Source organism: Rousettus aegyptiacus, unplaced genomic scaffold (genome assembly GCF_014176215.1).
Source record: "Rousettus aegyptiacus isolate mRouAeg1 unplaced genomic scaffold, mRouAeg1.p scaffold_m13_p_2, whole genome shotgun sequence".
In the NCBI taxonomy this organism is placed as follows: Eukaryota; Metazoa; Chordata; class Mammalia; order Chiroptera; family Pteropodidae; genus Rousettus; species Rousettus aegyptiacus.
The window spans coordinates 99,905,095-99,925,898 of record NW_023416295.1 but is presented as its reverse complement, the minus strand read 5'-3'; the positions used below and the strand labels follow the sequence as shown (position 1 = coordinate 99,925,898).

Below are 20,804 nucleotides of genomic sequence, written 5' to 3'. Positions count from 1 at the left end.
GACACTTGATGTTGTCCTGTATATCCCTTAAACTAGTCTCATATTTTTGGAGTCTTTTTTTCTTTTTACTATTCTGATTGTTTTTTTTCCTGTTACCTTGTCTTACAAATCATTGATTTGTTCCTCTGTTTCATTCAATATACTGTTGATTCCTTCTAGTGTATTCTTCATTTCAGTTATCATATTCTTCATTTCTGACTGGTTCTTTTTTGATGGTTTCTATGTCTTTTTTTATGTTTACTACCTCTTTGTTAAAGTTCTCACTGAGATCACCTAGTGTCCTCCTAAGTTCTTTGAGCATCCTTATAACCAGTATTTTGCCTCCACTTCATTCAATTCCTTTTTTGGAGTTTTCTCTTGTTCTTTTATTTGAGACATGTTTCTTTGTTTTCTCATTTGGCTGCCTCTCTGTGTTCATTTCTATGTATTAAGTAGATCTGCCATGTCTTCCAGTCTTAGCCAGGTGGCCTTATGTAGTAGTTGTCCTGTGTGGCCCAGTGGTGCAGTCTCCTTCATCACCCATGCTGGGTGCTCCAGGAGTGACTTTTGTGCGATTGTTTGTGCCCTCTTGTTGTAGTTGAGCTTTGATTGTTGTTCATGTGTCAGTGAGTGGGACTGGTGGTCTGAATTGTCCATGCCCATAATGTATGAGCTGTTGTGTGGGGGCTGACCCCAGAGAGTTGAGTTAGCCTTAGCAGATTTGTATGTCTATTGAGACCACTGTTTGGGTGTGCAGCTTGTGGGGCTAATCAGGTTGTACTCTGTTGAGATCTAGCACCAGCCTCTGAGTTGTTAGTTCTGGAGCCCTTTGGGAGGGGCTCCCATACAGGCCAACATCAGCTGCTGCCTGTGACTGGCCCAGGGTTGCTTGGTAGGAGTTACAAACTTATGTGTGTTTGGTCACTGCCTGACTTAAACCTAGAGGTATGCGAGAGAGGCCGCACATGAACCACGGCCTAAAGCCACTGATACTGAGCCTGGGGCATCCCAGCAAAAAGCCCAGAGCACTTCAAAGTATGAGGCTGCCTGTCGGCTATGCATAAGGCTCAGCAGCTGAATAAGCATTGGGGGTACCAGAGTTGGATGAGTCAGAGTTTCAGGGAGTCACCAGCCTGGGGCAAATGGTATTCCCCAGGTTGGTGCAAATTCAGATTTGTTGCTAGCTCTGAGCCTGTGGCCACTCACAAGTTTCAGCTCAAATCGAGGCCAGCTGCTGTCCACCTTGGACCTGCAGACCCCCGAGATTTGTTAAAGAAATACTGCAGCTTGAATGGGGCTTGTTACCTACCACTGAGGTCCGTTGATTGCTGCTGAAGGCACCTCCCACTGAGAGCACAGGGTAGGGTTGGTTGCCTAGTAACCACCTGAAATTGCCACTAGGCATTTTGCAAGTTGGCCATGGTGGGGTCTCAGGGAGTCGCCAGAATGGAGCAAGCAAATCTCACCATGTCAATGCAGACTCAGTTTTGGGCATGTGAGGGGTGGTTCAACACAGATAAGATGGTGTCCTTCTGCAGGCTGCATAAGAGGAGAGTCCAACAAAGAGAAGGTGGAGGCTGTCCCTCCAGCCCTCTCCTTGAAGCCACACAATTCAGTCTTTCCCTGTATGTCTCTGGCACCTCCTGAGTTGCTGTCCCTCTGTCAGCACCAAGGGTGAGTGACTGCAAGTGAATGAGTCTGTGCAATTTTAATCTTGTTATGGGAGGAGGCATTCACAGCATTTACCTAACCCACCACCTTGTTGGGAACTCCCATAAATTAATTCTTTACTTTTAAGTTACAACTCTTGATTTCTGAGATTGTAAGATTTAATTATCTTTGTTCTATAATGTCCACATCAGTCTTATCCTGTATAATATAGGGAAACTGAGGTACAAAGGATAATATCCAAAGAACATCAGCAATTTTTTGCCAAGCATTTATATATTTTTCTTGTTACTTTCAAAAAACCCATTCAAACATTGTTACATCTGTTTTGCTGATGGGAAAATTAATATTCAAATGCATTAAGTATCTTGTCCAAGTCCTCACTGCCAGGAAGTCGAGAAATGGGATTTGAATTAAAGCTCTCCTACTATATTTCAAATGTTTAGCAAATACCTGTTTTATACTAAGATTTTGTACTCACTGAGTAAGATCACCTAAAGTCTACTGGCTACTTGTTCTTTGGCCTTTATCACTGTCTGTGAGATTTTACTCTTCTTTAGTTAAGTTTCATTGTTATTAAAAATAATTATTTGATTATAAATGAAAAAAGTCCTACACAACATGTTTAACAACATGGTTAATGTCAGTATGCAATCCTAACACATAAAAATCTTCATGTCAAGCATAAGAAATGATCAAATTAACTAAGAAAGGCATTTTTATACATTTAAGTTATTTTTTTCCATAGCCAGGTTGCCAATGGTTACTTCTTAGATTTGAAATTTATATCGACTGCCAGGTAGCTTCTCTAGGTAGTATTTGGGATCTATCTGTTAACTCATGGCTGTTACCATTTAACTGGTCAACATTAGTTAAAATATAACCATTTTCACCTTTTTTGTATGAACTCAATAAATTTTCAAACTAAATTCAGTTTATTAGTTATTTTTTAATTCTTTGCTAATAATATTCTTTAACACTCTGCCCTTCCTGAATGAAGGGTTTGATTATGATTGCTAACTCTTTTTTCTCCCTTAGCCTATTAAAAGAGTCACAGGCGAAATTAGCATAGCTGAACAAGAACAATGCAGGAGATACATTTGAGAAGGAAAGTGAAAAAAAATTCAATGTGATTCCAAACCCATCTATATATATATCGAACACTAGTTGTGTATTCTGTTGGAAATTAAAAGTTAATATATGTTCTCTTTCTGGATCTCAAACATTTAGTATCTAGTTTAGGGAACTGAACTTATACATAAAATACAACTGGATAACACTCTGAGTTAGAATATCCACGAGCCAGAGTCTTTGGCACAAACATTTGGTTAATTTGAGAAGTCAGGAAAATGAGAAATTACTGTGTACTGGAGTGGCTTGGGAACATGAGACAGGGATTTGACATGAGACTGGAGAAAGGGTAAGATTCAGAGAGATGAATCAGTGAGAGCGTGAGTGTGAGAGCACAAGAGCTTGCCAGGAGGAAAAACAGATTGCCAGGAGGAAAGAGAAAGGAGAGAGGCAGGTAAGTAGTGGATTTTACTCTAAGGAACACAATATAAAGAGAGGTGGCGATTCCTAACAGGCCATGTTGAATGAAATTCACTTTTTGCCCTCACTCGTATGTCCAGAAATTCAGGTTTGGAAGTTCAGGCTTACGTGACAGTAAATATGTTTGGGGGGCGGAAAGGCCAGTACACACTTACTTCAGTCTTTGAAGAGAAATCTATTCCACATTATGAAATATTTGTAAAAGCCCTGGTTTCAAAATACTTGCTCTACTTCTCCAAGTCACATGAAGGAATGTTTCTTTTTGCCAAAACTCCTGACCTTACATTAACTGGTTTCTCCACTGCAGCTACTCTTATGCTCTCTTTAGCACCATGTGTTACTTGTCTTCAAATAAACCTCTTGGATGATATTTTTACAAATATATTCATGCAATTCAGTGTCTATGTCTTCATAAATTTTATCAGGAATGGCATTTCTAGTAGGACATCACAAATAGAAATGGACTTTCTCTCCCCTGCTCCTGATGGCTCCTGATTGTGGACACTCTATTACAAAATATGTTAAGAACATGGACAAAATGCTTTATTTCCTTAATTGTCACTAAAATTTTCAAGGTATTTATGTTGATATAAGAAGATTTAACTTGCCTGCTAAACACATTCAAATTTTTTATGAGTTTTATTCAGATAAATTGCCTCTCATGTTCAGAAACTCTTGTGCATCACAAACTAATTTAGGAAATTAGTGTATCTGCTCAGGTTAAAAATGAGGGCAGGGTACTGGCTATTTTTGGAAGTCACTAATAATATCATTGATGATATCAATAGACCATTAATTATTACTTGTATATTTCATTTCAAGGGCATAAAAATTATCTGGGAATGTGTTAAAAATGAGGATTCCTTGGTTTACCTCCAGAGACACTAATTCGGAAGGTATGGGCCATACAATATATACCTTCATATGTACCACTTAGATTTCAAGATGTCAATGTGATGAGATTATAGCTGTACTTACTTCATACAACTGCTGGGTGACTTAAATGAGATGTTACATGTAAAGAGACCAGTCAGTGAACTTTACCTACTTGACACTGAAAACAGTAAAGTTTGGTTAAGCTTCTTGCTATTTGAAATTTGATTAAGAGGGTTCTGCTAACACCAAAAATAGTAGACTATTTTGCCAGATCAAAAGCTTATGGCTGGTCCTTCCCTTTGTCTCCACTAATAGTTTATATGTTTAATGTTTCAAACTTATATCCTCATATTAATTTTCCATTTTGGGGTGACCTGAACTCAATAGTAATTGTGTTTCTAAACATTGGATGCATTTTTAGCTGACTGATTTTTGTACCACTTTTGGCCAACTTTTGTTTTAACTATGTTTAAGCTTAAAACAAAAGTAAACGATGCATTTTCTCTCCACTGTAATCAAGTCAGTAGAAAGTTGAGTTTATGAACAAAATTCTAATTTATGAATGTTCTCACTGTTTTCCTTACTTAGGATATAAGAGCTTGACTATCTTGCAGCAAAGAATTAGTATGGGATAAAACTTTATTACAAATATTTATTACAAATAAATATTACAAATATTTATTACAAATATTTCACCTAGCTAACTTTTTTTAGTAAATTATTTAATCTTATTTTAAAACATTTTGAAAACATTCTCTAGATATGAAGTTTATAAATAATTTTATAGTACTGCCACAGATTCTCACCAAAATATAAAATTATAACCATGCCTTAATATCTTTCTGTAAACTATAGTTTAAGCAAAAACCTGTCAGGACAAAGGCAAGCATGTATTTTATAAGTGCTACATATCAGGCCTTCCATGAAAAAAATCAGTAACTGCTTGTCTCTTAGGACCAAGGACCTTGTGTTCCTGAAATCACCACCACACTTTACACTTATCTCCACGTGGAAATAGGTGGCTACTATTGAATTCTAGTGAAAATGACACCTCTGAAATCTCTCAGCTTCACAACTCTTGTTAGAGCCCTTAGAGAATCTTCTCACACAGCACCAAACAATGATTTTAGGAGGACATGTTCCTAGAATGAATTGGTTTCTAAAATTGAAAAGGAGAACAATTATAGGGAAAGACTAATGCTAACAAAAAAACAAGAGAGAGTATAACCTATAAAGATGGTCCAGAAACTCCAGGAAATGCAGGAAGAAATGAATTATTTGTGTTTGAACCACAGTATTTGACTAAGTCCATATAATGATGATGTTTATGCAGATTTCCTAGCAGAATTACTTGCAAATAAGATGATCGTATTCTCAGTATTTGGCATATGAGTTAGAAAGACTAACAATTCATGTATACCAGGGACTGAGGAGATTCCAGGGATGTGAGATATTCAGTATTAAAACCAAGAAAGTCCCATGCAAACCCAGATGTGCTGGGCTCCCTGTATGAGCTCCTCCAACCAGATGGATGATAAACACTTTCTTGGGCTCCAACAAGTTGCTCCACTGCACACTGGAACTTCCCTGCTCAGGTTAGGCAAAAGCTAAATTGCAGCAAGAGTGAATGCTTCGTTATTGTTTCTTCAGTTCCCTTCTTTGGCATCTGTTCCTTCTTTTCAGTACCCTTGTTTGTTGAGAGACCCAATGTTCTTTTCCTTCCCTAGAGCTTGTTCAAGATGACTTTTCTTTTAGCTTTTTTCCAAACCACTTCTGTTATGCCAAAGTAAAACAGTCCCATGTCGCAATTGCTCACAGCCTTTTTCATGCCATGTAAAGATAGGATCAGCTGCTCTTTCTAATGTGTGGCTAGATAAAAAGCATCTTTTCCAAGGTTACAAAATACTACATGGAAAAAAGTTACCTCTAAAGTAATCCTCAAGAAAAAACATTTTAGTAGTATGATAGAAGTGATGGGAAGGAGAGACTGTTCTGTAAGGCAGAACTTTCACCACTCCCAGAAAAAAATTGTCTATCTATTATCTGCATACCTTACATAGCATTGCACTGCCAGTGGGACATAGTGAATGGATATAGAGATAAATGGCAAGCATCCCAATGGTTACAATCATTAAAAGTCATATGTCATACCTTTGTGAGAGTCTCCAGATTTCTTCCTCTTCAAATATATGTTCATTATAAATGAATCTCAAAAGCATAATTGCCAAGAATATTTCAATGTCTGTGAATATTTCAATGTATCTCATGAAATGTGTTTCCATCATTATCCACAGTATTGTATGTATAGTATTCTGTTCAAACTAGGCACTCAGTAATTATTGATTGGCCAATGAAGGGTCATTATTTAATGTACCATGATCATTTATACAGGGGAACCATAGGAATCAGTATGATTCCATAGGCATTTTTTTTTTTCTTTTTACTTTGAAAAAGAAATTGATAGTGGCTTGACTTGGGTTCTTTATTGGAGGGAATGGGATAAAAAAAGAAATATGATAGTAATGTAAATGTTGAGGCACAAAACAGTAAAGAATGAGAGAAAAAGACAGCATAAAATTAGAGGCAAGCAAATCAAACATATTAAAAACTAAGATTTTTTTTTTCCTACTAAAATACACATTCAAAGAAAAAGATTCTCAACAACAAGACTGCTTTATTCTTAGCAGCAAAAAACTCACCACCATCTCCAACCAAACTGCTTTAGGAGAGTAATAGTAGGGTCAAACCTAAAGCACCTGAAATTTAAAACAAAAACCAATTTACATTTCATTTAAGAAAAGCCAACAGATGGTCCAGATAATCATTTCAAAATTAAGTTTACAACAAGAAAAACAAATATGGAACCTAAAGTCAAAGGAGTTTAAAATAAAAAGCAGAGCAATAAAAAATAAATGTACAGAAGCTCCTAGCACTTCCCTCAGTGTACATAATTATGGAACTTCTCTTTCACCCCAATTTCTCATACCCAAGGCAGGGGCAGGCTGAACACTTCAGAGATTGTGACTTCCCCAGATGCTACCACATTCATAAATCACAAACTCCAAGAGAATGTAAGAATCTTTGTTAAAGGCCAAAGTTCTACTTTGTCTCCAATGTGAACTTTAAAATAAAACCAAAAGTTTGCTTGAGAATATCTGCATATCTATTAGTTTGAAACATGTTAAATTGCAGCTTTTATAGGTAAAAGAAAAATGTGTATATTGGCCATTTCAAATGATTGAACCTAATACATTATTATTTTGATTATAGAAATGTTAAGATCTTAAACATATGCAGCTAAATATAGAATTAGGTATATCTCTACTTTCATACTTAAAGGTAGTTTCTTTTGGTCACTAATTGTTCTGACACAAAGTCTAGAATAGTCAATTTCAGGAGCCCAAAAGGTCCAGCTCTGGGTTGTTTCTACATCTCTCACTTAGTCTGCTGTCTTGGTCAGTTGTCATGTTCTGAGTTGTCACATGAAACATCATCCACTTTCTCTTGTTGGGGTGGATTTCATTCCTGGAGATTCACTGGCTTTATTCACACACTTTACACACTAATTTTAGTTTCCAAGTTAGTATGTTTGTTGTTAATCCTGCTGCTTTCCCACATTTCACATCTTCTTCTAATCTCTCTTCAGCTGTATATTTCTCACATTTTCTCCTGTGCTGCCATCATCTTATAAATACGACCTAAGCATGTGTTCTTCTTCTTCTCCTTGGCACATTTCCTTTGCTGCTTTCACATACACAAAGCTGGGTCTTTGTTTCTCCACTGAAATCTCATAGTTGTGAAGGCAAACTTTTTAACAAGGCCACTGAGAAGAGAATCCCCCCAATATGGGAAGCAATATCACTCTTTCTCATTTCATGGTTTCTAGAAACAAAACCTAACAAACTCATTGTCTCCACTGAAGTTCCAGTTCAGGCAGAGCTGGTATGATCAAACTGAACTTCTGAGTGCTGCTTAAAACCTTTGGTAGCTATAAATCAAGCAAACAGACCATCTCCAAGTCTTCGTGGTCTATTACATAAAGAATAAAAGAGTCACTAATCAGATAGTCTATGTGTTATATATCATATCAACTCTAGTTCAAAATTCAGAGTTTTGATTAAACATGTGTGCAGATGGGAGATGAGTATGTAGATGGGGTTATTGTCCTGCTCATAGGAGGTGGAGTATCACTTGGAGCAAACCCAAGCCATCAGCATGTTGTGTCAAGGGCTCAAGAAGCATAGTTTATGACAAGGCTCTCTCAATATCCCTCAGAAGTTGTAAAAAAATTTCTAATAGTCATTTCTTTATATGAAAGATGACATTTGGTAGATAAAATTGAGGTGAGCAGAATTATTTAAATACCTTTGAACACTGATCTTTATCTTTTTCAAGCAGTGGGGCTCCATGGAAAGCTCTGGTCTAGCCAATACAGGACCACACTGTCTGTACATAATCTGAAAACGATAATAATCCAATCTGTTATCATCATCACCGTGCATCACATTTCTAAATAGGATCAGTAAAATATTTCCTGAAAAATATATTTTCTTGGTCTGCATTCTAAATAATTGTGATTATCACTGAGTTGTATAATATGTGGGAAAGTTTCTAATTAGCATGTTTTTATTACTTATCCTTAAATAAACATTTGATCTGACATGAAAATTGTTTTGGAAAATGTCTAGGTATACAGTCAACCCAACTCACAAGGACCCAGGTAAATGCTTAGGGCACCCTAGTCTGTGTGGTATAGTGGTGCATTCAAATCACAGATTCAGAATCAGTGAGAATAATACAGTAATTGTAAAGATAAACACTGAACTGGAGTCGCTTCAATGCTTTCAACTCTATGGAATGGCTTGGAATCTTTACTTGTTTGAAACGCAAGTTGTAATATTTTTATTTTTCATGCACACATTTTTAATACATGAAGTATTTTTCAAGCTTAAATGGTATCATTAAAAGTATAATTCTCCTTCTTTTAAAAATTGGTGCCTGCTTTAAAAATAAAAAACAAATAGAAAAAAAGAGTAATTATTACTGATTATTATAAGATTATTACCAAAAAGAAATTTGCGGAATAAAGGAGGAAGGTGTTGAAATGCTTCAGTCTGAGTGTCAAACACACCAATATGCCATCAGTTACAGGGAATACTTAAGATGGAGCTTGGTGTTCCCTTTCATTTTCACCCTTCTAGGAGGCTGTGTGACAGGTGGCAGGGCTTGGGCCACAGGAGATCAGGGAGAGGATCTCCACTCTGAGCACAGAGACCCAGGTTCCACTGACACTTTATTATGGTTTTTGTTAGCACGGCCTTCAGAAGCCACTGTGGAAAGACTTTGAAGTAATTCTTTGATTTTTAAAAAATAATATCTGTATCTTTGGAAATTATCTGCTCCCAGACTTCACATGATGCAGAGGAAGATGAAGCTGGCTGTTCCCAGTTAGACATGTGGAAGACAAAGAGGCAGCAGAGCACTGTGAAAAGAATAAAGGTTCTGGCTTCCGATGGCCAGATTTGTTACTGCACTGTTGCTTGGCTGTGCTCAAGTATGAGTATTCTACCTATCTGAGTCTGTTTCTCATTTTGAAATCATTCTTGACCTCACAGGTTGCTGGGAAGATGCAGTGAGATGAGATGAATAAAGAATAGTGCCTGGCTCACAGCTCACAGTAGCATCATGATATACTGTATACATAGCAAAAAAGAAAGAAGATCTCTCTCTCTCTCTCTCTCTCTCTCTCTCTCTCTCTCTCTCTCTCTCTCTCTCTTTTCTTCTCAAGATGGTTAAAGGCAGAAAGTGTGAAGAACCCAGGAGGACTGACTCAGGAATGGGGTGCCCACAGGTCCTGATCTGCCTGAAACAGTCCTAATTGAGGCTGGCTAGCCCATTGTGATTATCAGTACTCCCCCTTTATTCTCAGAAGCATCCCAGTTTGAAAATACTAGAACTGCTTTGAGGATCAAGCAGCAGAACTTTCTTCCATTTCCTCAAGGAGGAAAATAAGCTCAGAAAACATGAATGCATTATTGATGATTGCATGTAGTAAGTAGAAGATACCCTGAAATCTTTTCACTGATCATGTATATAACTTCTCTCCTAATAATCTTAATTTTTCATATCTTGCACCACCCAGGACTAGATTATGTGTACCCCTGTAGATTCTTTCTCCAGCTACATGGAGTCCTAGATATCCGTGACCACATAAACACCATGCAAAAATTGAGAGGCCAGAGGACAAGCAACCCCTAACCTAGGATCAGAATTTTGTCAGTAGTTTTGTTTCTTGGTATGATTGTCTCAAATTATGCAGCCATGTGCATCCAAGCCATTGGTTACTTGGATCTTTTTGTTCCATTCTGCTTGACCGATTTCTTGCCTGACAGTCCTGAGGTCTTCCCTTAGTGTGTCTAATCAGGAGACTTTCAGCTGTAAGTGACCTAAACCTAGATGAATTTCCAAGAGAACTGAGAAGTCCATGAGTAAAACTGGCTTCAAAATCATCTCAATTCCAAAAACGGGCGATGGTAACAACTTGGTCCCTCATCCTTAACTCTTTAATGTGGTTTTCATTCTATCCAATTCCTTTTCAGACAAGTTCTCCCCAGTGAGGCGGCAAAACAGCTGCTGGCAGCCTCAGACTCAAATAACACCATTTTACTATTCTCAGAAAAGAGAGCTTCTCTTTCCTCATGTTTCAGCGAAAGACCTAACATTACATTTCACTGGACTGACCTGGGTCAGGTCCCCAACCTGAGGTGGAGTGCTAAAATGCTATGAACTGACCAGTTCTGGGTATTTGGTCACTTCAGGAGGTCCAGGGAAAGGTGTTAGTCCCACTCAATCAGAAGTAACAGGAAAAAGCATGTTCCACACGGGAAAATCAAGGCACCATCGAAAGAAAGGGAATGGATACTAAACAGACAGAATAACAGGTTTCTTTGCACAGACTTACTCCGATATGCAGTGCCCCTGACTTCTGTCATGACTCCTTGGGGACTGAAATTCCTTAACCATCAAGCTTATCCTTAAACCTCTGTAGTTACCTCTGAGCGCAGATCTGTACAGATCCATCGTGATCGGCAGCCATCGTGTGAAATAGAAAAATACTTTAAAAAGCAGAGCTAGAAGGTGCTCAGAGCTTCCCCAATCATTTTTGCTTGGAGAAGAAGGCTGCAGAAGCTCTATGGAACCTGACACAATGTATTGCTGCTTTTTAAGTTCTCCCAACATGATTATTGGGAAGAGTACTGAATTCAGAGCCAAAAATCCTGAGGACAGAAGAGCAGCTGATTCCATGAGGGCTAAAGAAAAGAGTCCTGGTTAGAAAAAAAAAGTGGAAATTCTTTACTCACTCTTATAAATAACTAGTTTTAAGGTGGGTGTTTTTAAATACAGTCCAGAGAATATTTTTGACATGATTCTGAAATCAAACTAAGTTTATCTGTATTGAACAGCAAGACATTAGTCAAAGCACCCATTCCTGAAAACCATGAAAGAACATTCCTATCTCCTCTCAGAGAATAAATTATTAATGAATGCTTAGGAAAATAAAAATATCAAATGTTGCATGAAAGCATATTAGAATTTTAACAATATTTGTAAAATAAAAAAGAATTCACATTATTTGGTTAAATTGTGTTTCATTTTCCAGATCTGGAAAATAAAACCACACATTTTTTAAAAAGGCCAGCCCTTTACATAGCAAATATTAACTTATACTCTGAATAGAATTTTAGAAGAACAATATTTGGGAGGAGTAGCTTGTAGAGGCTGAAAGTTCAAAATGAGACGCCCACATTTAAATTTTAAAAATGTGTAGAAAGGCCTCTCCCATGCCTCATGTTGTTAAGTGTCCCATCACCCTTTTCCAGTGATTCTGTGATCCTCTCAGAGGAGGCCCTCAGATGTTACCATATCTGAGATGCCTTCACTGATTACCCAGTCTCTGTCCTTCTACCCAGTTTTATCTTTTCTTCATTGAATTTACAACTTCCTGATGTTATATTACATATTTATTTTTTTTTAATTTGTTCAATTGTCTGTTTCCTTCAGTGGAATGGAATCTCTAAGAGCCAACTGTCTCTTCTGTTTACCATTGTATTTTGGGGACCTCAGCAGAGCTTGACACAGAGCAGGTGTCAACAACCATCTGTTGAAAAAAATAATTGTAAAATGGACATCTGGAAATAGTTTTGATAACCAAATTTAACAATTAAGATAATGTTTGTAATCACTTTTTTTATTACTTTAAGTTTAAATCTAAAAATAGAATCTGGTGAAAATTTCTACAAGTTTCACAACCTATAAAACTCAGACTTTATGCTGCTGAATATGACCCTGAACACAAGTGTTTTTGGGTGAAGAAACAGCTGTTGATGTCTGTTTCCCTAATAGTTATCTCATTGTTGGCCCATTCTTTAGATAAATAAAAAAAAAAAAAAAGCAAACAAAAAATCTAAACCTTCCAACTTTTAGGTGCCATGTGAAAACATTATTTTATTGTGAATAGATGGCAAATTATATTTTAGGAGAGACCTTTTCAGCAGTTCAATAACTAGGTAAGTCGTTATCTGTTGCTTGCTTGATAATCCTATATAAAATAATAACTAAATATAATTTTAATTTTTTCCATTCACATTAGTATTTTTTTAGAAGATACTATATAATATAGTGCAACACAGTAGAAAGATCAAGAAATCAGGTTTTTGGGTTAGAATTCTGGATCCATTGTTTGATAGCTGTGTGAGTTTGGGCAAGTTACTTATCTTCTGGAATCCTGTTTCCTCATCAGAAAAATGGGGAAAATAACAAAACTTATAGCATCAAACTCATGGGGGCAAATAAAATTATGTAAAACTAACAAACTATGACTACAAAATGCCCTTTAAGAATCTTTTAAAATAAGGCCTGGCATTGAGTAAGTACTTGATAAATATTTTTTTATTAGTTTTAGTATTGTATTAGTATTTCTTTCTTTATTCTAGGGTCTTTTTTAACCCAAGAGTTTAATATTTCAACTTTTCTGTGTGCTGGTAACTTGAATCATCTTTACCACAGTTATCCTGTTTAAAAATCTAAGTCCCTGTATTTAAACCATGAACCTTGCACCAATTAGGTTATATGAAAACAAAATTTACATGAGACATTGTAGACTAAAGTAAAATAAAACAATATTCACCACAAAAAAACCTCTGTGTGTGTGTGTGTGTGTGTGTGTGTGTGTGTGTGTGTGTGTAACATTCTTTGATCTGGCTGCCATGATTAATAAGACTACTTTTTCTAAAGAAAATGAGATAATAACAAAAGACCTCTTTATGCGTAACTTTTTTCAGAGGCAAAAAAGTAAGAGACGAAACAGCATAAAATGATGAGACCAAGTGATGAAAATTCATTCACAATGATTACTTTCAAGAGTAATTTCTCTTGGGTAATTCATCAGCCTATTACTATGGCTCTCCAGAGTGATAGCTAATGTAAATGAAGCTACTAAAAGTGGATTATCATGGTAAGATTATACTCAAGCAATAATACATTAGAAACCTATCTAAAGCATTTGGGGAAAAATTCAAGAGAAGAAATGTCCTTTTTGTTATTTTCTTATTTGAGTTAATGTCTACAACACACTCCTTCTCTGACTAGTAACCAGCAGGCATTTAAAAATATCCAGCCGGGAAAAAGAAAAACAAACTCATTTGGATGAAATAAGAACCTACCCGAGTTGTCAGTATCTGTGTTAGGTCTCAGGACTCAGATTCTGAGCCCAATTCTTTATAAGACTGTGGCAAATGTCTCTAATTATTTTTGCCATCTTTCGTTTTCTTTAGAAAAAATAAAATTTATGGATGGGTGTCGAAGAATCTAAAATTTATTAATTTTAAAAGTCTTTCTTGTAAATATGTATGGCTCTTTCAAGGTTATACTGAGGGGAAAAGTTGAGTGCTACGTACTGTGAAAAATTTTAAAGGACATCCTCTTTCACAAGCTCATGCACATAGTCTTTGAAACACCCATGTTGAGTAGCTGTTGTTTTGCTCTCTAACTAACTACTCACTGGCTATTATGACGAGATTCACTGAGCCAACTGATTTACTAGGTTAAGTAATGACTCTTTAGGCAGGACTGAAGCGGAAATCAGCAGGTAGGGGAGTAGCTGGAAGTAGTATTTAGATGAGTACCCAGGGAGTGCCATGCTAAGAAGACAAACTTATTGTAGGCTTTGCATGAACAGAAGAGGTGGGTAATTCTATGTAGGGCAGAGTCTCTTGTTTGGAATGACAGATTCAGAAGATGTCATGCAATGAAAATCATACTTTTCCCATAGGCCAAATTTTCAGGTAGGCAGACTGATTAAGAGAAAGTAAGTCACTTTGGCTGAGGCTCATTGGCAGAGAGCTCTGAAAACAGTAAACTCGAAAACTAGTAAAGAAATTTGACCAGATTAATCTCATTAATGACAGGAGGAGGAGTCAGAAACTATGATCCGGTAATCACTGGGGTTTGATGTTAGAGGTTATTTTGAGACTATTCCATTTGAAAGAAGAAGGCACTTGACATTCTTTTTTCTTTTATTCTTTTTTTAAAAATTATTTATTTAAATTAGTTTCAAGTATACAGTACATTGGTTAGACATTCTTTATATTCCTTTCAAACAAAGGATTAAACCAACCTGTGAGTTGACTCAGAAAAACTTTAAAAGTATTGTAGCCCTAGTCAAACTTTTATCTAACTGCTTCTTACTCCTTATTTTATGATGGAATAACATACATAATTTATTTTCAGACTCAAGACAAGAAACCTGCTTCAGCAGAGCTGTTTTATTTGCATGTTGTGTGGAAAGATTGGTTAATGGTTTGGGCTCTTGTGGGAGGCATCCTTCTAGATGACCCCACTTGAGTCAGCTTTTCTGTGTTCCCAGTTTCCTAGTCCTTCCCCCTCCCTGCTTTCCCACTGTTGGTCATGACAATGTCTCTCCTCTCAGCCCTATGAGGTCCTCTCCTATTAATTATAACCTGCTTTCAAGGAAAATTTTGAAAATGCATCCAAAAAAGACTGATTGGCTTCCTCTCCTGGGGCAGAGGCTTGTACTAGAAAAAGGCAACTACTCTGGAAACTTTCATGCAGCAGTGAGCCAGAAACTTATGAATTAATATTAAGAGTTATTGCTTATTGATCACCTAGTATGTGCAGGCACTGCCCTTTTACCTAAGGAGGGAAGGTGGCGGCACCAGTGGAGTTCATACCTGTCATGGAGGAGTTAACTTAATGTATATAATTACAGAATTCAAGAGAATCAGGCATTGTCTTTGGTTGTATCCAGTAAATTACAATATACAGCAGAAGATCCCAAAGGTCAAATAGAAATATGCTAAACATTTTAGGGTAAGGGATACCAATATCAGGAAAACTAGAACCAAGTCATAAATATAAGCTAGCCAAACATTGGCAGCGTAGCCTGGTAGTTAAGAAGCCAGAATCCAAACCCAGATTGCTGGGTTCAAATTCCGGCTCTGTTGCTCACCAGCTGTGTGGTCTTGGGGCATTACTTAAACTCTTTGTGCCTCAGTTTGCTCATCAATAGAAGAGGGATTATGACAATATTAGTATCTACCTTATAGGCTTATTAAGAGAATCATAAAAGTTAATATTTGTAAACTGCTTAAAATGCTGCTCTATAAGAGTTTGTTAATAAATGAAAACATCAAGGATTGATTCGCTCCCATCTAAACTGACAACCCTCAGGCCCCGTCAATGTTCAAGGACAGGTCCTAAAATATAAAAAGATTCTGTGAAAATAAGGATGTTTGTCTTTTTAGTTCAGCTCTTTGCCTAGATGAATACTTGGTATAGATTATGCTCAAAAAATATTATTGAATGAATAAGTAAACCTACCTTGATAGTCACACAGAAGAGTCCTGTGTGACTCCAAATTTGGACAAAATGGTCTCTGAGAAAGTTTTCACCTTTAGATTCTGATTTCTTTAATTAAAATGGTTCAATACTAAAAAATATATCCAGATGATTTGAGATAATATGTTTATTTTTCCTTTTTTTCTTCTTCTCTCTGTCTCTCTGTCTCTGTCTCTCTGTCTCTCTCTGTCTCTCTGTCTCTGTCTCTGTCTCTCTATATGTCTCTCTGTCTCTCTGTCTCTCTCTCTCATATTAAATGAGTGCCTTTTTCCAGTTAAAGTTTACACAGGAGCATAAAGTATGCTATTGAGGGTCTCCAGTCATCCCCACATGTGTCTAGCCATTGTCTTCTTTTATAGTTTCATATCTCCAGGCCTTTCAGTCAGGTCAGGTTGGCATTTCACTGCCCTTTATGTGTGTGACAAGTGAAAACAGGGGAAGAAAAGAAAACTGGAGTGAAGAAAACCAGAATCAGCACAGCAGTTTGAAGGTGCCGTTCAGCTGGTTCCCACTCATCCTGCCTTATTAAACCCCCAGCATTCATCTCTGCTCATCTCACACCTCATGTGTGGTGACAGGCCTACAATTTTTTGCTCAGAGCAATCTCTCCCACACTTCTGGTTGTCACCCCCCTCCCTATTTAGACAGCTATGCAATCAATACCTGTAAAGCTGACCTGCCTCACCTGGTTGCTGATTCACACTGAGGACAGAAATCTCTCAGCAACAACACTGAAAAAAGCAGAGACCCCCTGAAAGCTCTCTCCTAGAACCTGGTTTCCAAGAAGTCAGAATGTGACTGTTCACATCTCCAAAGAACTGAAACAGTCAATTCAGCTACTTAGATCAATTTTAAAAATCCCAACCCCCATAATATTTTGGATAGAATGATGAAATAACTAACTGGCTGACATTTGCTTGGATTATCTGCAGACATGGGAAAAAATAGTTTTAATCAGGTCAAGTCACTCTGCTTTGGGGATTCTAAATTTACCCATATTTTCAAAGAAGAATGTATAATTACAGTGGGAAAAAATGTGATTTTTTTTTTTAAGATCAATAAGTAACCAAGAGTTCTTTCTTCAGATTTCGATATTTAATTAGAAATTGGATTTGGAAAACTGTTTCTTATGAAGCCATCTCTGCCTGGAGGGTTTTCTTTAGCAATCTGGACTATAGGAGGAAATCCACAACCTGCACTTTCACTGACTGTTGATCCTCACCTATGTCTTAACAACTAACACAAGCTGTTGCCACTGTTTTTCTTTCATACATCCTAACAGTTATGAATGTTTGTTAAAGTAAAATAGTGAGCATCTTTTATTTCCTTTGCCTCTAATATATGATCCCCTAAATTTGGCTCTAATTATAAAATGTTGATAAAACTTTATTATTTTTGGTTGTCAATGATTTTTTATTAGAATATTCCCCTTTGCAGTTCCTAACTAGCCGGGCATTCCACTGCACCACGTTTGATTTCGTCTATGATGTCATGAGGGTGGCAGCCATCAAGATTGCAGCCAACAGCCTGAGCAGTCCCCAGGATCTCTTTACTGGTTCCAGAGAATTCTCTAGCTAAAGATTGGTGCTGCATCTGTTGGGGAATGTTGATAATAATCTCATCAAAAGTGATATTTCTACTGTGCCTAACTTTTTTTTTTTTTTTTTTTTTTTGCTTTTTTCTGTCTCTTGGCAGTTCTTTGAGGGCTTTAGTGATCGAGGCAGAGGAAGAAGGTACAATCTCAGTCTGGGCTTGTCTGTTCTGCATGGTCAGTTTGACTGGGATCTTCAGACCCTTCCAATTACCAGCTGCTTTGGCGATGTCATCACCATACTTTTTTGGAGACAGACTCAGGGTGCTGATCTTGGGGGGCCACGGTAGACATGGCACTGACTTCCCCACCAGTTCCCCTTAGGCATATGACTTTGATCTTGTTAGGGTCTGATTTAGCCGGCACGGTGGAGGTGACTAGTGTTGTATGCACCCAGATTCTGGACGACCGAAGAAAGTTGCACCTTTGCCTCCTCTGAACCAAAGCCAAAAGCGAGATTAGTAAAACTTTTAATATATTAATAATATTTTGCTTATATGTCAGTAGCTTAGCTTTTATCAGTTAAGACTATGGTCTTACTATTCTCTCTAATATTCAGAGAAGTTAAGAGATTTTCCCAAGATGATACATAGGCAAGAGAAAGGCAACAGAGGTGGATTTTAGTCCAGGCATGTCTGTTACAATTCCCATGTTCTCTATTTATGACATGTTATGAATTCAATAAGAAAGGGTTCTAAATCAGGGATCAGCAAACTTTTTCTGTAAAGGACCAGATAGTAATTGTGACAGAGACCATATGACCCTCAAAGTTCAGAATCTTATCATCAAATCAGATGCGGGTACAAAAGAAACACGTTGAATAAGATTTTCCTGTGTACCTTTTCTCTCAGTCTGAAGACTTGTGAATTAAGACCTATATACTCAACATGAAATGGTGTGATGTGTGTTGGATAACCACTACAGACATTCGTGTGGAACACAGAGGAAAATGAAAGCACACAAGTCACTGGTTCATAGTGATTTTGAAACCCAGACAGCCAAACATTGCCAGTTCCTTTTTTAGGTTTCAGTCCTAGTGCCTAGGAAAAATTTCCTCTCTGCTCTTGGGTGTCCCCTCCCTGGCTCTTAGTTCCTCCTTTTAAATTATCTCTCCTTTTATGTAAAATGTGCCCTGTAGCTGAAGCTAAATAGTTTTATCTTATCGTTCTGTTTCTTTCCCATGGAAATTCTAGTGTCCAAAGACTTTTTTTATTTTATATCTTTTTTGTGCCTTTTAGTTCACTCTGGCAAAATATTAATCAATATGATCTTGTCATTGTATCTTTTCTTAAACAAAATTGTAGCTATGTATGGTGATGGATGTTAACAAGACTTATTGTGGTCAATATACACAAGTATCGAATCATTATGTAGTACACCAGAAACTGATATAATGTTATATGTCAATTATATCTCAATAAAACAAACCAACCAAAATAAAACAAAACAAAAACAACAATAACAACAACAAAACCAAACCTCTGTGTACTTCCTATCATTCACACTGCATTTTTTTTTTTAAAACCCATGTGCAAATCTCTTTTATGTAATCTCTTCTCTACCTTGGAATTCCTGAAAGCTGCTATGAGACCATAACTTTAAGATTATTAGAAGCCCCATTGTTTTAACTGAGAGAGTCTGCCTGCTGATCTTAAAGGGATTTTGTTTCAAAGGATCTATGAGAAATTACCCTAAATCTTTCTAAGTTATAAACAAAGGCTTTTTGGTTTTGGATTATATCTTTGGCCTGACACCTTTTCTTAATTTGGTAATACTCTGTAGTATAAAGAGACTGAGAATGAGAAATAATTTTATATTTAAATGTACCAAGTGCTGGATCTTTTATACATTTTCTTCAAATTTGCTTGAAAATGAAAGTTTCTTTTAAATTAATTTTTATTTTTTTCAATTATGATTGACATACAATATTATATCAGTTTAAAGTGTACAACACAGTAATTAGACATTTATATAACTTATTAAGTGATCATTTTGATAAATCTAGTACCCATCTGTAATAACTGTACATCATGCATAGTTATTACAATACTGCTGACTATATTCCCCATGCTATACTTTACATTCCCATGACTATTTTGTAAATATCAGTTTGTACCTCTTTATCCCCTTCCCCTTTCACTCGTCCCTCCCCCTCCACTCCCCCAATCCAGCAACCATTAAAATACTCTCTGTATCTGTGAGCCTGTTTATGTTTTGTTCATTTACCCTGTTCTCTAGATTCTGCATATAAGTGAAATTGTATGACATTTTTCACTCTCTGTCTGACTCACTTCACTCAGCACAATACCTTCCAGGCCCATCCATGTCACTGCACATGGCAAGATTTCATTAATTTTTATGACTGAGTAATATTTCATTGTATATATGTACCACCTCTTCTCCATTCATCCATTGATAGACACCCAGGTTGCCTCTATATCTTGGCTATGAGAAATAATGCTAAAATGAACATATGGATTCACATGTCCCTTTAAGGTAGTGTTTTGGGTTTCTTCAGATAAATACCCAGTAGTGGAATAACTTGATCTTTCTTTGTCCTTATTACTGCCTTTGTTTCAAAGTCTATCTTTTCTGGTATAAGTATTGATACCCCAGCTTTTTTGTTTTGTTTTGTTTTCATTTTCATAAAATATCTTTTTTCCATCCCTTTACTTTTAGTCTGTGTGTGTCTCTTGATATGAAGTGAGTCTCTTGTAGGCAGCATATGTAAGGATTTTGTTTTCTCATCCATTCAGCCACCACATGTCTTTTGAATGGAGTATTTAATCTTTTTATATTTAAACTAATTATTGCTGGATGTGTAGTTATTGCCATTTTCTTATTCATATTTATTTATTTTTCTACTTTAAAAAGTCCCTTTAACATTTTTTATAATACTAGTTTGGTGGTGATAAAGTTCTTTAGCTTTTTTCTTGTCAGGGAAGTTTTTTATCTGTCCTTCTAATCTAAATGATAGCTTTGCTGGGTAGTGTAGTATTGGTTGTAGGTCATTGCTTTTCATCACTTTGACTATTTTACGCCAGTCCTTCTGGCCTGCAAAGTTTCTGTTGAGAAATCAGCTGACAGTATTATGGGATTTTCCTTGTAGGCCACTAACTGCTTTTCTCTTGCTGCTTTTAAGATTCTCCCCTTATCTTTAAGCTTTGGCGTTTTAATTATGATATGTCTGGGTGTGGGCCTTTTGGGAATCCTCTTGTTTGTG

General features: G+C 36.7%; 1 protein-coding gene across 1 annotated transcript in view; it reads right to left on the bottom strand.

The window, feature by feature from the left end:
• Positions 1-17,430: 17,430 nt before the first annotated feature.
• LOC107518655 (60S ribosomal protein L12-like) overlaps positions 17,431-20,804 on the bottom strand; it is a 28,615-nt gene continuing 25,241 nt past the window's right edge. The window contains 2 exon segments of the mRNA XM_036235855.1: positions 17,431-17,859; positions 17,861-18,048. Coding sequence (XP_036091748.1) covers positions 17,431-17,859; positions 17,861-18,048 — 617 coding nt within the window.